General features: G+C 45.4%; 1 protein-coding gene across 1 annotated transcript in view; it reads right to left on the minus strand.

Moving 5' to 3' along the window:
* Positions 1-15,364, minus strand: part of LOC130285038 (uromodulin-like) — an 83,286-nt gene that overhangs the window by 41,379 nt on the left and 26,543 nt on the right. The window contains exons 10-14 of the mRNA XM_056536139.1: positions 14,039-14,196; positions 4,715-4,960; positions 3,870-4,032; positions 3,690-3,768; positions 2,481-2,507 (exon numbers count right to left, since the gene is read on the minus strand). Of these exons, the coding sequence (XP_056392114.1) occupies positions 2,481-2,507; positions 3,690-3,768; positions 3,870-4,032; positions 4,715-4,960; positions 14,039-14,196 (673 nt within the window). The remainder of the gene's footprint in view (positions 1-2,480; positions 2,508-3,689; positions 3,769-3,869; positions 4,033-4,714; positions 4,961-14,038; positions 14,197-15,364) is intronic.

The following is a 15,364-nucleotide window of genomic DNA, read 5'->3' on the forward strand; positions in this document are numbered from 1 at the left end:
TACAACTGCAGGGACAGATTACAACAGATAGAAGACTCTAACATACAACTGCAGGGACAGATTACAACAGATAGAAAACTAATATATAACTACAGGGACAGATTACAACAGATAAAAGACTAACATACAACTGCAGGGACAGACCACAACAGAAATAAGACTAATATACAACAGCAGGAATAGATTACAACAGATAGAAGATGCTAACATATAACTGCAGGAACAGATTACAACAGATAGAAAACTAACATACAACTGCAGGAACAGATTACAACAGATAGAAGACTAACATATAACTACAGGAACAGATTACAACAGATAGAAGACTCTAACATACAACTGCAGGTACAGATTACAACAGATAGAAGACCAACATACAACTGCAGGAACAGATTACAACAGATAGAAGACTTACATACAACTGCAGGAACAGATTACAACAGATAGAAGACTTACATACAACTGCAGGAACAGATTACAACAGATAGAAGACCAACATACAACTGCAGGAACAGATTACAACAGTTAGAAGATTTACATACAACTGCAGGAACAGATTACAACAGATAGAAGACTTACATACAACTGCAGGGACAGATTACAACAGATAGAAGACTTACATACAACTGCAGGAACAGATTACAACAGATAGAAGACTTACATACAACTGCAGGAATAGAGTACAACAGATAGAAGACTTACATACAACTGCAGGAACAGATTACAACAGATAGAAGACTAACATACAACTGCAGGAACAGATTACAACAGATAGAAGACTCTAACATACAACTGCAGGGACAGATTTCAACAGATGGAAGACTCCAACATACAACTGCAGGGACAGATTACAACAGATAGAAGACTAACATATAACTACAGGAAGAGATTACAACAGATAGAAGACTAACATACAACTGCAGGAACAGATTACAACAGATAGAAGACTAACATATAACTACAGGAAGAGATTACAACAGATAGAAGACTCTAACATACAACTGCAGGGACAGATTACAACAGATAGAAGACTTACATACAACTGCAGGAACAGATTACAACAGATAGAAGACTCTAACATACAACTGCAGGGACAGATTACAACAGATAGAAGACTTACTTACAACTGCAGGAACAGATTACAACAGATAGAAGACTTACATACAACTGCAGGGACAGATTACAACAGATAGAAAACTAACATATAACTGCAGGGACAGATTACAACAGATAGAAGACTTACATACAACTGCAGGAACAGATTACAACAGATAGAAGACTAACATACAACTGCAGGAACAGATTACAACAGATAGAAGACTCTAACATACAACTGCAGGGACAGATTACAACAGATAGAAGACTCTAACATACAACTGCAGGGACAGATTACAACAGATAGAAGACTAACATACAACTGCAGGGACAGATTACAACAGATAGAAGACTAACATACAACTCCAGGGACAGATTACAACAGATAGAAGACTAACATACAACTGCAGGTACAGATTACAACAGATAGAAAACTAACATACAACTGCAGGGACAGATTACAACAGATAGAAGACTAACATACAACTGCAGGGACAGATTACAACAGATAGAAGACTAACATATAACTACAGGAACAGATTACAACAGAAGACTTACATACAACTGCAGGAATAGAGTACAACAGATAGAAGACTCTAACATACAACTGCAGGGACAGATTACAACAGATAGAAGACTCTAACATACAATTGCAGGGACAGATTACAACAGATAGAAGACTAACATATAACTACAGGAACAGTTTACAACAGAAGACTTACATATAACTGCAGGAATAGAGTACAACAGATAGAAGACTAACATACAACTGCAGGGACAGATTACAACAGATAGAAGACTAACATATAACTACAGGAACAGATTACAACAGAAGACTTACATATAACTGCAGGAATAGAGTACAACAGATAGAAGACTAACATACAACTGCAGGGACAGATTACAACAGATAGAAGACTAACATATAACTACAGGGACAGATTACAACAGATAAAAGACTAACATACAACTGCAGGGACAGATTACAACAGATAGAAAACTCTAACATACAACTGCAGGGACAGATTACAACGGATAGAAAACTAACATATAACTGCAGGGACAGATTACAACAGATAAAAGACTAACATACAACTGCAGGGACAGATTACAACAGATAGAAGACTAACATACACTTGCAGGGACAGATTACAACAGATAGAAGATGCTAACATACAACTGCAGGGACAGATAGAAAACTAACATATAACTGCAGGAACAGATTACAACAGATAGAAGACCGACATACAACTGCAGGGACAGATTACAGATTATTTTATAGTTTTTTTTGTAGGGCTGTTTAAAGAGTTGGTTATTTTTGTATTTTAGATGTACTGTTTTGGAGCAATAAGGAATACGGAGTTTCGATGACATACAGTACTTACCAATACAGCCTGAAGATGTAGCAAAATCTGTAAGAATATATATATATGTAAAAATATGAAAAATAGGGAACCTTTAAAACATATTGATTTATTTTGTCCTTTTAAAAAATGTAGAAAATTAATTTAAAGATAATTTAGATATATATGTAGATTAGGTCTAAAATTAACAAATATTTGTTCATAATAGATTTGCTGGCCGATCAATCAGATAAAAAATCAATATTGGAGAAGAAAATAATTTGAAAATTAGGGAAGAAGGTAATGAGGGATCTGTACTGAAGGAAGGGAGGGAGTTATTGAGGGGACCATGTACCAGAGGGTGGGAGAGGGGAATTAATGAGGAGAGGAGAATTTTATAAAGTCTTTTCCTCCTTCTTGTTTATTACCTGTGGCCAAAGAGGAGGAAGGATATTCCCTGATTGTCCAGTGGCATCCTAAATGCCCCCGGCAGTCTGTTTAGTAAAGAGAGTCTCAGCACACATCATCTTCCATTTCCCACATCTCCTCTCTGCAAATATTGCAAGTCCGGCATGTTGCATGGATCCTGACAGCCAGGGACTCACAATAGTTGCAGAGAGAAGCTTCAGGAAACATAAGATTGTGAGATTGTATATATACAGTGATAATCGCTATGTATTTGTGATCATTGGAAAATTGGCTAACCAACTAATCGATTATGAAATAGTAGACAGCGGTTTTTATAATCATGAGTTAGCTTTTTATATTAACTAAAGTGTAGGTAAAATGTAGCCATACCGAAAACAGAAATGGCCTACTGACTATCATAGCAAAAAAAAATTATATAATCCGGCTTAAGATTTCAAAAGCCTTTGTATCTGGGAAAACAAGTCTCAGAAGAAGGATGATCAGCTTCTCAAGTCACCTTCTCTGTCATTATGAAATTTACCATGGTAAAGAATTTTTAAAGGTCTTTCTAATGGAGTACACTTTCTATAGTGAAATCTATCTGAATTAATTTACCACACCTCATGGCTATGTATAAAAGCCCCATAGAGAATTTATGAAGCACTGCGCATTTCTAGTGGACCTTTACTGCTGACACATCACCCTATTATTATTGTTATTGTTGTTGTTGTTATTAGTGGATTACTTTTATTTATGGAAATATAAATTGACTGGATATTAATACATTAAGTGAATCCAAAAACTCCTGACTTGCATTTATGATCACACGGTTAGGATTCTTACCTCCTCGAACAATTGGACCCACTTTTAGCTGGTAGCTTGCCTCAACTGTTGCACCTCGGGAACCAATTCCAGAACATGACTAAAATAAATGGGGATTTGGATTATAAATTCATGCAAAGTATATCTTGTACTAAGAAGCTAAAGAAAAAAAAAAAAGCAGAGTAATGCACAGGTACTTACAGGGGAGCACAATCCAGCAGTGGGGTCACACAGGCTCACAGCACAGTGCATATAGACAGAGTTGTAATTGCCAACAAACTTAAACACTTGCAGGGAGAGACGACCTTTCCTTGAGACAGCATTTTCCAGTACGCTAATGGTGGAGTCCTGCTTATTGGGACAGCTAATGGGAAAACCAATACAAACACCAGTTACATTGATATAATCAATAACTACAAAAGCCAATGCCAAGTGTCTACGCAAATGTGTTTCCGTGGCATTTTACTAGAATAACTAGGTAACTATATACAAACAGGAGAAGGGATCAAATAACCCCCCCCTCCCCCCCATTAAGGCTTGATTTGGATTCCAGCTCATATGGGTGTGGTGTTTGCCAGCTCTACACTTAACCAGTTTTAACTTTCACCTACACTAAATGGTCACTTTATTAGAGATTTCACAACTAGAGCACAAGACTCACTACACTATGTACTGCATAATGGGGGCCCTGAAGCCTCTCCACCTTACAGTGGGGATCAAAAGTTTGGGCACCCCAGGTAAAAATTTGTATTAATGTGCATAAAGAAGCCATAGGAAAGATGGAAAAATCTCCAAAAGGCATCAAATTACAGATTAGACATTCTTATAATATGTCAACAAAAGTTAGATTTTATTTCCATCATTTACACTTTCAAAATAACAGAAAACAAAAAAATGGTGTCTGCAAACGTTTGGGCACCCAGCAGAATTTATAGCATACACTGCCCCCTTTGCAAAGCTGAGACCTGCCAGTATCATGGTTTTTAAATAAAAATCAGTGGTTCCTCTTAAACACATAAGCTACATGAGAGACCATCAGTCGGTACCTGTCTTTTATGATGTAATATTTCACAGCATCATCTGGGTTTCCTGTAGGTGTTGCATAGCAGTTCTTCATTACTAAAACATACTGAGAAGGGTCTCCTCCCTGAACGAAGACACCAACATACAGCGTAGACTTAGTTGGAAGGGCAACTTCGGATCCTTCATATGGAGTCAGATAACTGCTGTCTTTGTAAAGAGCCATGTATGCTATGAATTGGCCGGTCCCTCCAACACTGATATTTGTGGAGCTGTAGATATAAAAAGGTTAATATGTGTCGTTCTACCATATATATGTGATAAAAGTCAATATACAGTAGAAAATTCCAAAACTAAATTATCCACAGACAGTTTGTTCTTGCAGTACTATACATATACAGGATTGGGCACACACTCTAATTAGGAACTAGGGTGCAAGGGATATAAGTGCCACAAAGTCAATTTACCACAGGACAAAAAGAGAAAACTGGCAAAAAATAGGATAATCTTGATATAAATAAGTGTACATTTTATTGGTCAAAACAACACTATACGGAAAAGGTTATAAACATTTAAAACAAATGAACACTAAGTGGAGGTATAAAAACCTCTAAAGTCCCAGTCAACCTATTTAAACCCTTAAATTATGTAGAAAAGGAGAATCTTCTTAAGGTTGACCATAGAGATCAGACAAAAGTCTTCTGAGCCTTATAATTAAAGGGGAAAAAATGTTTTTGAATCAACTGGTGCAATAAAATTTAACAGATTTGTAAATTACTTCTATTAAAAAAAATCTTAACTCCTCTAGTTATAAAGCTTCTGTATACTACAGAAATACTTCACAGAAATATGTCAAGTTCTTTCCAGTCTGACAACAGTGCTCTCTGCTGACACCTCTGTCCGTGTCAGGGCAGCAGAGGTTATCTATGGGGATATGATTCTAATCTGGACAGTTTTTGACACGGACAGAGGTGACAGCAGAGAGCACATCCTGTGGTTTCAGTGTGTGCAGCTGTCGGTGTGGCTCCTTTTGCTCTCCAGACTTCCAGGCAGAGAAGCAGGTTTTTACATCAGGCTTTCCCAGGAGTGTGGCAGGCTCCCTGGGAGGGCTTTCCTGCATGGAGCCTCGGGCTTCTACCTCTCGTTCCCGGCTGGCGAGAGGGGGGAAGAAAGTGTCTACAGCCGGATTCAAGGTCAGGGTGAGACGTTCCAGCAGGGCCCGCAGAAATGTGGAGCCCACTCCCCCGACTGGATCAGAGGGACATAAGGCAACAGCAAAGACCAGCGGTCCTTCTGCTACCCTGGAACCCCAGCAATGGGGGGCACAGGGACCAAGGGAGTCATTGGCGACCTATGGCTCAAGGATACAAGCCAAGATGACGGAGTATGAAGAGCTGGGCAGGAAGCTGAGGAGCCTGAGAGAGGACCTGAGAATTGCCCGCTACCAGGCTGACCAGGCCTCTACAGGTAAGAGGCAGAAGTTCACTGCCCAGGTGCGGGCTTTGAAGATAGAGGTGGCGGAGGTGGAGGAGGCCAAAAGAAAAATCTCTGAGGGGGCAGGATTCATAAAAGAAAAACTGATAAATGATGTGAAATTCAAAGAGAGGAAAGATGGTGCAGGCTGCCCTCAGGAGGGCAGTGAGAAGGAGGAGGAAGGAAGGGAGGAAGATGACGGTGAGTCGGCTGTGGGAAGTGAAATGGATGCCACCCCTAGTGTGTGTGACCCCCAGCCCCCCCAAGATAGCTACCCTGAGCCCGCCCAGGTGGCGCTACCCTCCAGTGATGGGGAGACAGAGGAGAGCGGTGAGGAGGAGCTGGCCAGTGGGGGTTTGTTGCAAGCCATTATACAGCAGGAGTCCCCTACCCGTATGGATGATTTTGCCTTTGGTGAGGATCTCGGTAAAGATGATCTGGTAAAGAAAAGGAAGAAAAGGCAGAAGGTTCAGGAGACTGTGACTTATGTGTTTCGTCCTTTCCAGCAGTCTGAGCCAGCTGTAAAGTTGGTTCAGACTGCTGGGCTCCCCAAACTGCCAGTCCCCGTTTCTGTGGTGAAGCGGGGCCAGAAAGGGGGTACAGCATGCCGTCCAAGATGGCAGAGAACGCTGTAGAGCCAGCAAGTCCTATTGGGCTTAAGGTGGACAGCCCTGTTGCTGCGGGACCACCCCAGGGTGGTGGTGGGCGTGTCCAGGCACCAGGGGAAAGCTATGCTGCTGTTTGCTCGGGGAGCGGTTCCCCGGGTGTTGCTGGCACTGCGGGGCACTTCTCTGTGAGGGGGGGGGGAGTGTCCAGATAAGTGATATGTCTGTGTGCTTGGGGGCGGTCCCCCGAGTGCCGTGGACATTACCGGCGCTGCAGGGCACTCCTCTGTGAGGGGGGGGGAGTGTCCGGGCATCGGGAGCGGAAAACGGTCGGTCTGTGTGTTCTGTGGGTGCTGCGGGGCACTCTCCTGTGAGGGGGGAGAGTGTCCGAGCGCCAGTGCCAGCCGCAAAGCCCGTGCAGTCGGGCAGACACGGTGATGGCGTTGTGGGAGGAGCTGGGGTGCGCTTGGAGGGGCAGCCCCAGGCTCAGGCAGTAACATCGCCCATGGAGGAGGAGCCATCAGAGTCGACCCCAGCAACAGCTAAGCCAGCAAAAAGACTCTGTTAAAAGCGGCAGTACTAAAAGTCCCAGCCAGCCCAGGATACGTTAGGCAGGACCCGAGTGTAGGATGTGAGGATGATGGGTGTGGTAGTGTTGTGGATGAGAAGAGTGCATGTTGGAGTGTTAGTGGAGTGAATGATGGTGGGAGTAGTGGTGGTATGAATACAAATTCTGGTATGGATGATGAGAATTGTGGTGTGAATGTCGGTGGGTGTAGTGGTGTGAATGGTGGTCCTGGGTCTGAGTCTGGGTCTGGTTCGGCTGCCCCCCTGGTAGTGACTGCTCCTAGGAGCTATGCTCATGTCGCTGCCGGGGGGTCCCCCTCTCCATCCGGCCCCAGGTGTCACTTGCAGCAGCGCCTCCTGGAGGCTCTACATAGGGGCGACCGGTCAATCCAGGTAGAGGGAAGGGGTGAGGTTGATCTGTCTTTCTGGATAGAGAGGCACAGTTTGGGGGCATTCCAAGAGCAGAATGGGGAGGTGGTCTGGTCCCTCCCGACACCCGGGCAGGACAATAACCGTAGGAACGTGGTACGTCTGATTTGGAGGGGCAAGGATATTAGCCCGCCTCGCGCTAAAGTGGTTGAGCTCCTCCTCCAGATGGAATTCAGGGCGAGTGACATCTTTGCCCTGATTCACCCCTACGGTTCATCCGAATTTGATGTCAGTTTTGTTCGACCGGAGGGTCTCGAACTCTTCTGGTCGAACTACGAAGTGGTGAAGAATGAGCCCGGCTGGTGGGATTTTGCCGTAAAGGCTATTTCCCGTCAGAACTCAGTCAAGAAAGTGACCGTTTTGACTCATAACGAGTCACTCTCCTGCTATGACATCATGACCTGGCTGGGACGGTATGGGGATGTGACGGACATGCCCAAGAAAAATCTAGATGAGCATGGGATCTGGTCCGGGGCCTGGACGTTTTCTGTCAAACTCAAGCGTTCAGGTAGTACAGTTGCCCACATTCCGTCAGCTGCCTTCCTTGGACGTGACAGGATCCAGGTCTTTTACCAGGGGCAGCCTAAGGTCTGTCACAGGTGCAATAGCCCCACCCATTTTAGCGCAGCCTGTACTGTACAGGTTTGTGCTTTGTGTGGTGGGGTAGGTCATCTGGCCGTATCCAGCAGACAGATCCGGTGCCACCTGTGTGGTGTCCTTGGGCACCCTTTCAGCCGTTGTCCGAGCGCCTTCGCCCGTGCTGTGGCCGCTCCGGCCGGGGAGAGCTGTGAAGTTGCCCCGGCTGGGGAGGGTACAAGCAGGGATGGGGGCATAACAGGGCTAGTGATGAGGAAAAAGGGCCCCGCCAAACTAAGGCGGGAGGAAAATCGTAGGCAGAGTAGGGAGCTGGAGAGTGCCCAGGAGACTGGGGTAGCTCCAGCCCCTGCTCTTGAAGCTGGCCCTGTAACCACTGAAGCCCTGGGGGAGAACGTGCTGGATGAGGAGATCAGGAGGCTGCGCAGAGAGGAAGGCAATATGGTAGACCCTTCCGATTCCTCCCACTATGAAAGTGGGGATGAGGAGAGTGGGGAAAGGCCAGAAAAGAAAGACAAGGGCAAAAGGAAAGGGAGAAAGAAGTCGGAGCCCTCTTTTAAGCCTTGTACTACGGACCAGGTCCAAAACGGAAGCCTGACTGGCCCCCCCCCCTCTGATTGACCTGTCAAACCAGTACCTCGTCCTCAATACCATCTCCTCCCCTTCCTTGGAGGGGGAAGGTGAGGGTGGGGTGCCTAGGGTGAGAGAGCCTCTGGGGGGAACTGGGCCCTGTCCTGCGGAGCCACCTTCCTCAGAGGGCAGGGCTAGACTGGGGCCGGACGGAGACGGGGACCACATGGACCAATCAGAGTCTAAGAAGAGGTCCAAAAGTGGTCCTGCCTTTTCCTCTTCTTCAGGGGATGAGGGGGGCGAAAAAGAAGGGGAAGCAGAAGTAAAGGTGTGGCCGTCTAACTCAATCACCCATGATTGCGGCACTCACCCCACTGACGCTGGCATCTATTAATTGTGCCAGTATAAAGTCTGATACTGCTAGATTCGAAGCCTTCGATTTTCTCGGCCGTGTTGAAGCCGACATTTTCTTTTTACAGGAGTCCAGGTTGTCAGATCTAGCCTCTCTGGTGAAATTCAGAAGAGAGTGGAGGCGCGGGCCCTCCCACTGGTCTCTTGCGGCTGAGCCGTATAGTGGGGTGGCGGTCCTTTTTAACCCTCCGGTTGAATGCAGACGGGTTATTGAGTTAGAAATGGGGAGGTGCCTGATCTTAGATGTCCTCATGAAGGGACAAGAGCTCCAGCTCATAAACATCTATGCCCCACAAACTAAGCTGGGCAGTAAAAATCTTTTTATGAGGATTAAGCCCTTCCTTTTTACAAGCCGGCAGGTGATCTTTGGAGGGGACTTCAATAATGTCACGAGGTCCCAAGATAGGAGAGGCTCAAATGGTCCGCTGGATTGCGATAGTGTGGCCCTTAATAATATAGTTAGGGAAGCTCGCCTAGAGGACGCCCACATCCGGAGCCCCTTAGGCCACGCGGGTTTCACCTATCATCGAGGTAGCACCAGCAGGTCTAGGATAGACAGGTTTTATTTGAAGGAGGAAGCCGTCTCTTCCGCAGTGTCCGTGGTTGAGGTGAAGTTCTCCGATCACTGTATGATTTTGTTTTCCTTGAATGTTTCAGAGACCCCCCGGATGGGTAAAGGTTATTGGAAGCTGAATTTGTCCCTCCTGGAGGAAGCGGAGATAAGACAGTCCTTTGAGGATTTTCTTCAGAGTCAGGTACCTTTACTGGGCCTTTGTAGTAGTAAGTCAGAGTGGTGGGAGATATTCAAGAAGCGGGTTGTGGGGTTCTTCTGCCAGCTCTCGAGCCTCAGGTCCCTGAACAGGTATTGCTTGTATCAGAGGAGGAAACTCGAGCTTCTTGTCTCGACTGGAGGTAGTCGTGATGATATCTCCAGAGTGAAGTCCTTGCTGATGAGGTGTCAGTACGATAGGCACGCATCTTTGGTTTTTGAGAGGGATTACAGGAAGTACCGCTCGCTTGACCCTTACAGGAACTGCAAGATGTCAGTGAGTAGTAAAGTAGTCTCAGGACTGGTTGATAGTACGGGATCCCTGAATCGGTCCAGATCAGGGATCCTGGAGGTCGTCAGATCCTTCTACTTGCATCTCTTGGGGAGGAAGGATCTAGATCGAGACAGGATGTCAGCTTTCCTGGCTGAAACCATTCCTGAGCCAGGGGTAGACCTCTCTCTTGATGTTTTGGCAGAAGATATCAGGGAAGAGGAAGTGATACTGGCGATCGAGGGGCTCGCCCCCAAGAAGTCGCCAGGTCCGGATGGCTTAACATCCGAGTGGTATAAGACCTTTAAGGAGTTTTTAGCTCCCCTCTTGACCAAGGTATTCAATGAGTGTCTCTCCTCGTGCACTCTGCCAAAGTCAATGAGGAGGTTAGCCCTGATTCTTCTCTCAAAAGGTAAAGATCCTAGCCGGATTGAGAATTGGAGGCCCATAGCTCTTCTCAATACGGACAGGAAGCTTCTGGCCAAGATACTGTTTAATCGGTTGGTGAAGTTTGCACCCCGGCTCCTTTCGGGGGCTCAGCACTGCTCTGTTCCAGGCCGAAGCACCTTAAGTGCTGTCCTCAGTGTCAGGGAGGCAGTGGAGCGGAGTAGTGCGGGTCTCTGGAAGGTGTACTTACTGTCCTTGCATCAGGCCAAAGCATTTGATCGGGTGAACCACGAGTACCTCTGGTCCGTCCTCCTGAGATATGGCTTACCGAGTACTTTTGTAAATTGACTTAAGATCTTATATGCAGGGGCAGAGAGTTTCCCGCTGGTGAATGGGTGGTCTGGCCGCTCTTTTGAGGTGGAGTCCGGAGTCCGTCAGGGTTGTCCTTTGAGCCCGCTTTTATACGTGTTCGCGATTGATCCCTTCGCCCGGAGGGTAGATTGTGGGCCGTTGGCGGGAGTCGGGATGAGTCTGGCGGAGCTGAATGTCACCCAGAGAGTGGTGGCGTACGCTGATGATGTCACTATTTTCGTCTCTTCGAGGGAGGAGGTCGATGTGGTGATGTCGGAGGTGGACCACTACTCTGAGGCTTCGGGTCCAAGATCAACCAGGATAAGGGTGAAAGTCTCTGGCTGGGAGGGGGGATCCCACGTTTGATCTCCAGGGCACCCTCCCAGGGCCCCAAGACTCAGCAAAAATTCTGGGCCAGGATGATTATCCCACCAAAAACTGGGACGGTAAGCTCCAGGATGCCACTCGGAGGGTGAACCAGTGGAAAGGTTGTCTATGACCCTAAGGGAAAGGGTACACCTGATCAAATCGTACCTGCTCCCCTTATTTATCTATCTGGACAGCGTATGTGTCTTGCCAAAGGCTTACTACACTAGGGTTTACAGCCTGTTTTTCCAACTGTTATGGGGGAACAGGTTGAACCTAGTCAAGAGGGAGGTTAAGTACCGCACGAGGAGGCTAGGGGGTTTATCTATGGTAAACCCCGTGGTGTTCTTAACCAACACCTTCTTGAAAGCTAACATCTCGAACCTCTGGAAGGAGAGGGCTCCTCCGTGGGTACTCTCCTGCAGGGAGTGGTTTTGGCCTTTCTTCCAGAAATGGGAGAGATGAGGGCAAGTGAAGGACCTCCGTACGCCCCATGGATATCTTCCGGCTTACGCTACCCCGACTCTGAAGGCGTTATGTCGGTGGGGTCTGGGAGTGTGGGAAATCAGGACCCGGTCAAGGCGTTTCCTTGAATAACGGGTTCTGTTGACCCACTTCCAGAATCCTCTGGTGCTCAGGGACTGCCCAGGTTGGGATCTGAGGGTGGGGTTGTATCTTTTAAACTTGAAAAGAATCCCCCAGAAGTTTTGGGACTTGGCCTGGCGCTGCTTTCAGGGGAAGATAGGTGTAAGGGACAACCTGAAGTACAGGAACTCTGATGACCTGGGGTGTCCCAGAGAAGAGTGTGTGGACACGCTGGAAAGCATGGACCACTTCCTGCTTCATTGTCCCTTTAACGTAGGGGTCTACAACTGGGTGGGCGCTTCTATCGGCTGGAGTCAACTTGCTGGCTTTACCTATCCGGAGTGGGCTTATGGGGCATTCAGGACCCTCGGTGACTGAGATCGGGGCACTTTATTTTTAGTCAACTTAGTGGCTAAGTATCACGTGTGGAATGCACGGTGTTTAGTGTCCACCCAACAGAAAGTCCTCTCCGAGGTGGAGGTCTGTAGGAACATCACCGGTGACCTCGGGAAGATCAGGTCTTTGGAGTATGGCAGTCTTGGTACCAGTAGGGCTTCTCTCCTATGGAGAGGGTTTTCTTTTCATGTGCCCTAAGTACTAGACCTTTTTGGTAGAGTACCTTTATTTTGGTTAGGGACAGGCATACAGGGATAGGGATAGGGTGATAGTAGGGTTAGCTTTAATGAAGGGATAGAATTAGGGAGAATAGTAGGGGGAGTTAGGGAAAGAGTTTAAATTTCTTCAGTGTATCAGATCTGCTATCCTTCTCCCTGGTGGGGGGCTGTTGCATGTGCACCATAGCTTTTTGTTTTGTTTTCAGCTGATATGGTATGAAGGGCTTACAGGCACTGAACTTGGGCCAAATTGGGTTGTGGTCTTGTATATAAGGTTGTATTTAGTTGGTTGGTTGGAGTGCTAGGTGGGGAGGGTGTATTTGTGGGTGGTGGGGTTTTGTATCTTAGGGGATCTGACATGGGTCAGTTAAGGACTGGACTTAAGAACTGTATGAACGGTTATGGACTGACCCATGTACAGGAGGGGTGGTGTGGGAGAGGGCACAGTTTTAGTGTAGGATTTATTTTAGGATTTTTGTAGGTATTTTTGTGAGGCACATTTATTATATTTGTATGTATACTGTGTTGTGTATATTGTTTTATATTATTTATTTGTTGGTGTATTGTGTTATGTATTTTGTGTTATGTATTTTGTTTTATATTATGTAGCATTAGCCATAAGAAAAGGGCAGTCGGACCAGCTGTTGTTATGTAGTATTATTATTATAGTATGTAGGTGTGTTTTTGTATGTGTATATATAACTTTTATTTAAAAAGCAGAGTTTTTTTTTTGTTTTTTTTTCTTACAGCAGCTAATAAGTACTGGAAGGCTGGAAGTAATTTACAAATCTGTTTAACTTTCTAGTACCAGTTGATTTGAAAACATTTGCTTTCCACTTGTTTCCACCAGAGTTCCCCTTTAAGGATTAGCATCTCATGTGGATTTTAACATACAAGGTTCTTTGTTTACCTGGTTTAATAAACAGCACTCTTGGTTTAAAGTTTTCCCATCTTATAGGACCATCACTAAATGATTGGTGGGGGTCTGACCTCCGAGACCACCACTGATAATGACAATGAAGAGGACACAGCACTAGGGTAATGCTGCATCCCAATCATCTGGCTGTGCAAGGAACTGCAGCCAACCCCAGTTCACAATCTCTAGAGCCCCGGGGGTGGGACAACCATTGATCATATAGTGATGGCACATGCTACAGATTTGTCATCTCTTTATGAGTTCAGAACATATATTTAAGCTGAGCACACATGTTTGTGCTGGAGTAGGATAAAATATTTAAGACGTACAATCGCTCATTTCAGATGACATCTAGTCTTGTGACACCAATAAATTTACAACAAACCGACCACAATTAAGGTAAACAGGTTAGAGGAAGAAAGAATGTAAATAAATGGGTTACCTATATATTGGATTCACAGCTATATTCAGACTGACCATCATGTCCAGTGGGTATGCACAAGACATTGTCACAGCCAGCTCTTCTTCTCTTGTGATTAACCCAGTAGATTCCATAACCAAATTTAGTGTATCTTCATAAATTGCATGTGTTCTATTGTTCTAAAAAATATAAGATATTAACACTGTAAAGTGAATCAGTAGCTGTATCATGGCACATGAACCAATACGCTTAAACCATATTAAACCAAAGTTTTCCACTAAAGTTAATAATATGTAATAAATAATTAATTATTAGTTATTAACTATGAATAAATATTTTGTCAAATTTAAGTTATGATATATCTATAGGCTTCTTGTATACGTTGTGTTTGTGGCCACCGGTAGCACTCGCGATTACCACGTATTGCAGGCTGCACCTGGACTGGCCACTGTAAAGATACAAGACCAGGTGCAAAGTAGCAATAAGTGGCTATCGCCAATGCTAACTGTGTCTCCATTGTAATTTGTACAAGCACTCAAAGGTTAAAGGGGTACTCCGGCCTAGACATCTTATCCCCTATCCAAAGGATAGGGGATATGATGTCTGATCATGGGGGTCCCACTTCTGGGGACCCCCGCAATCTCTCCTGCAGCTACGTATGCTCCATGCGTGATGACTCAGGATACAGGGGCAGGCGTATTGTGGTGTCACGGCTCCGCCCCCTCAATGCAAGCCTATGGGAGGGAACATGGCAGCCGTCACGCCTCCCATAGACTTGCATTGAGGGGGCGGAGCCATGACATCACAAGAGGGTGGAGCCGTGACGTCACAATACCCCGGCCCCTATATCGTGAGTCATCACGCACGGAACAAACTTAGCTCCGTGCAGTGATGACTCAGGGGGCTGCAGGAGAGTTTGCGGGGGTCCCCAGCAGCGGGACCCCCGCGATCAGACATCCCCTGTCCTTTGGATAGGGGATAAGATATCTAGGGCGGAGTACCCCTTTAAGTTCACACGTAGCATTTTGGTCAATATATGGTCTTAGTTTTGATCAGTATGTTTAGCCAAAGCCAAGAATGAAACTGACATTAAAAAAAACTTTAATGGACAGATTTGCATCTTTTTTGTGTTTTGTACCCACTTCTGGTTTTGGCTAAAAATAATGATCTAAATGAGGACTAGAATATTTACCAAATAGTAATTAAACTACTATGTGTTGACACAATATTATAGTGACCATATCTGTTTTAGTTTTTGTTTTAGATGCAAATCAAAAAATGTTGCAGTATCTTGTAATACCTTTTTTATTGGACTAACAGAATTTTGTAGAGACAAGCTTTCAGGAT

Source organism: Hyla sarda, chromosome 8 (genome assembly GCF_029499605.1).
Source record: "Hyla sarda isolate aHylSar1 chromosome 8, aHylSar1.hap1, whole genome shotgun sequence".
Lineage (NCBI taxonomy): Eukaryota > Metazoa > Chordata > Amphibia > Anura > Hylidae > Hyla > Hyla sarda.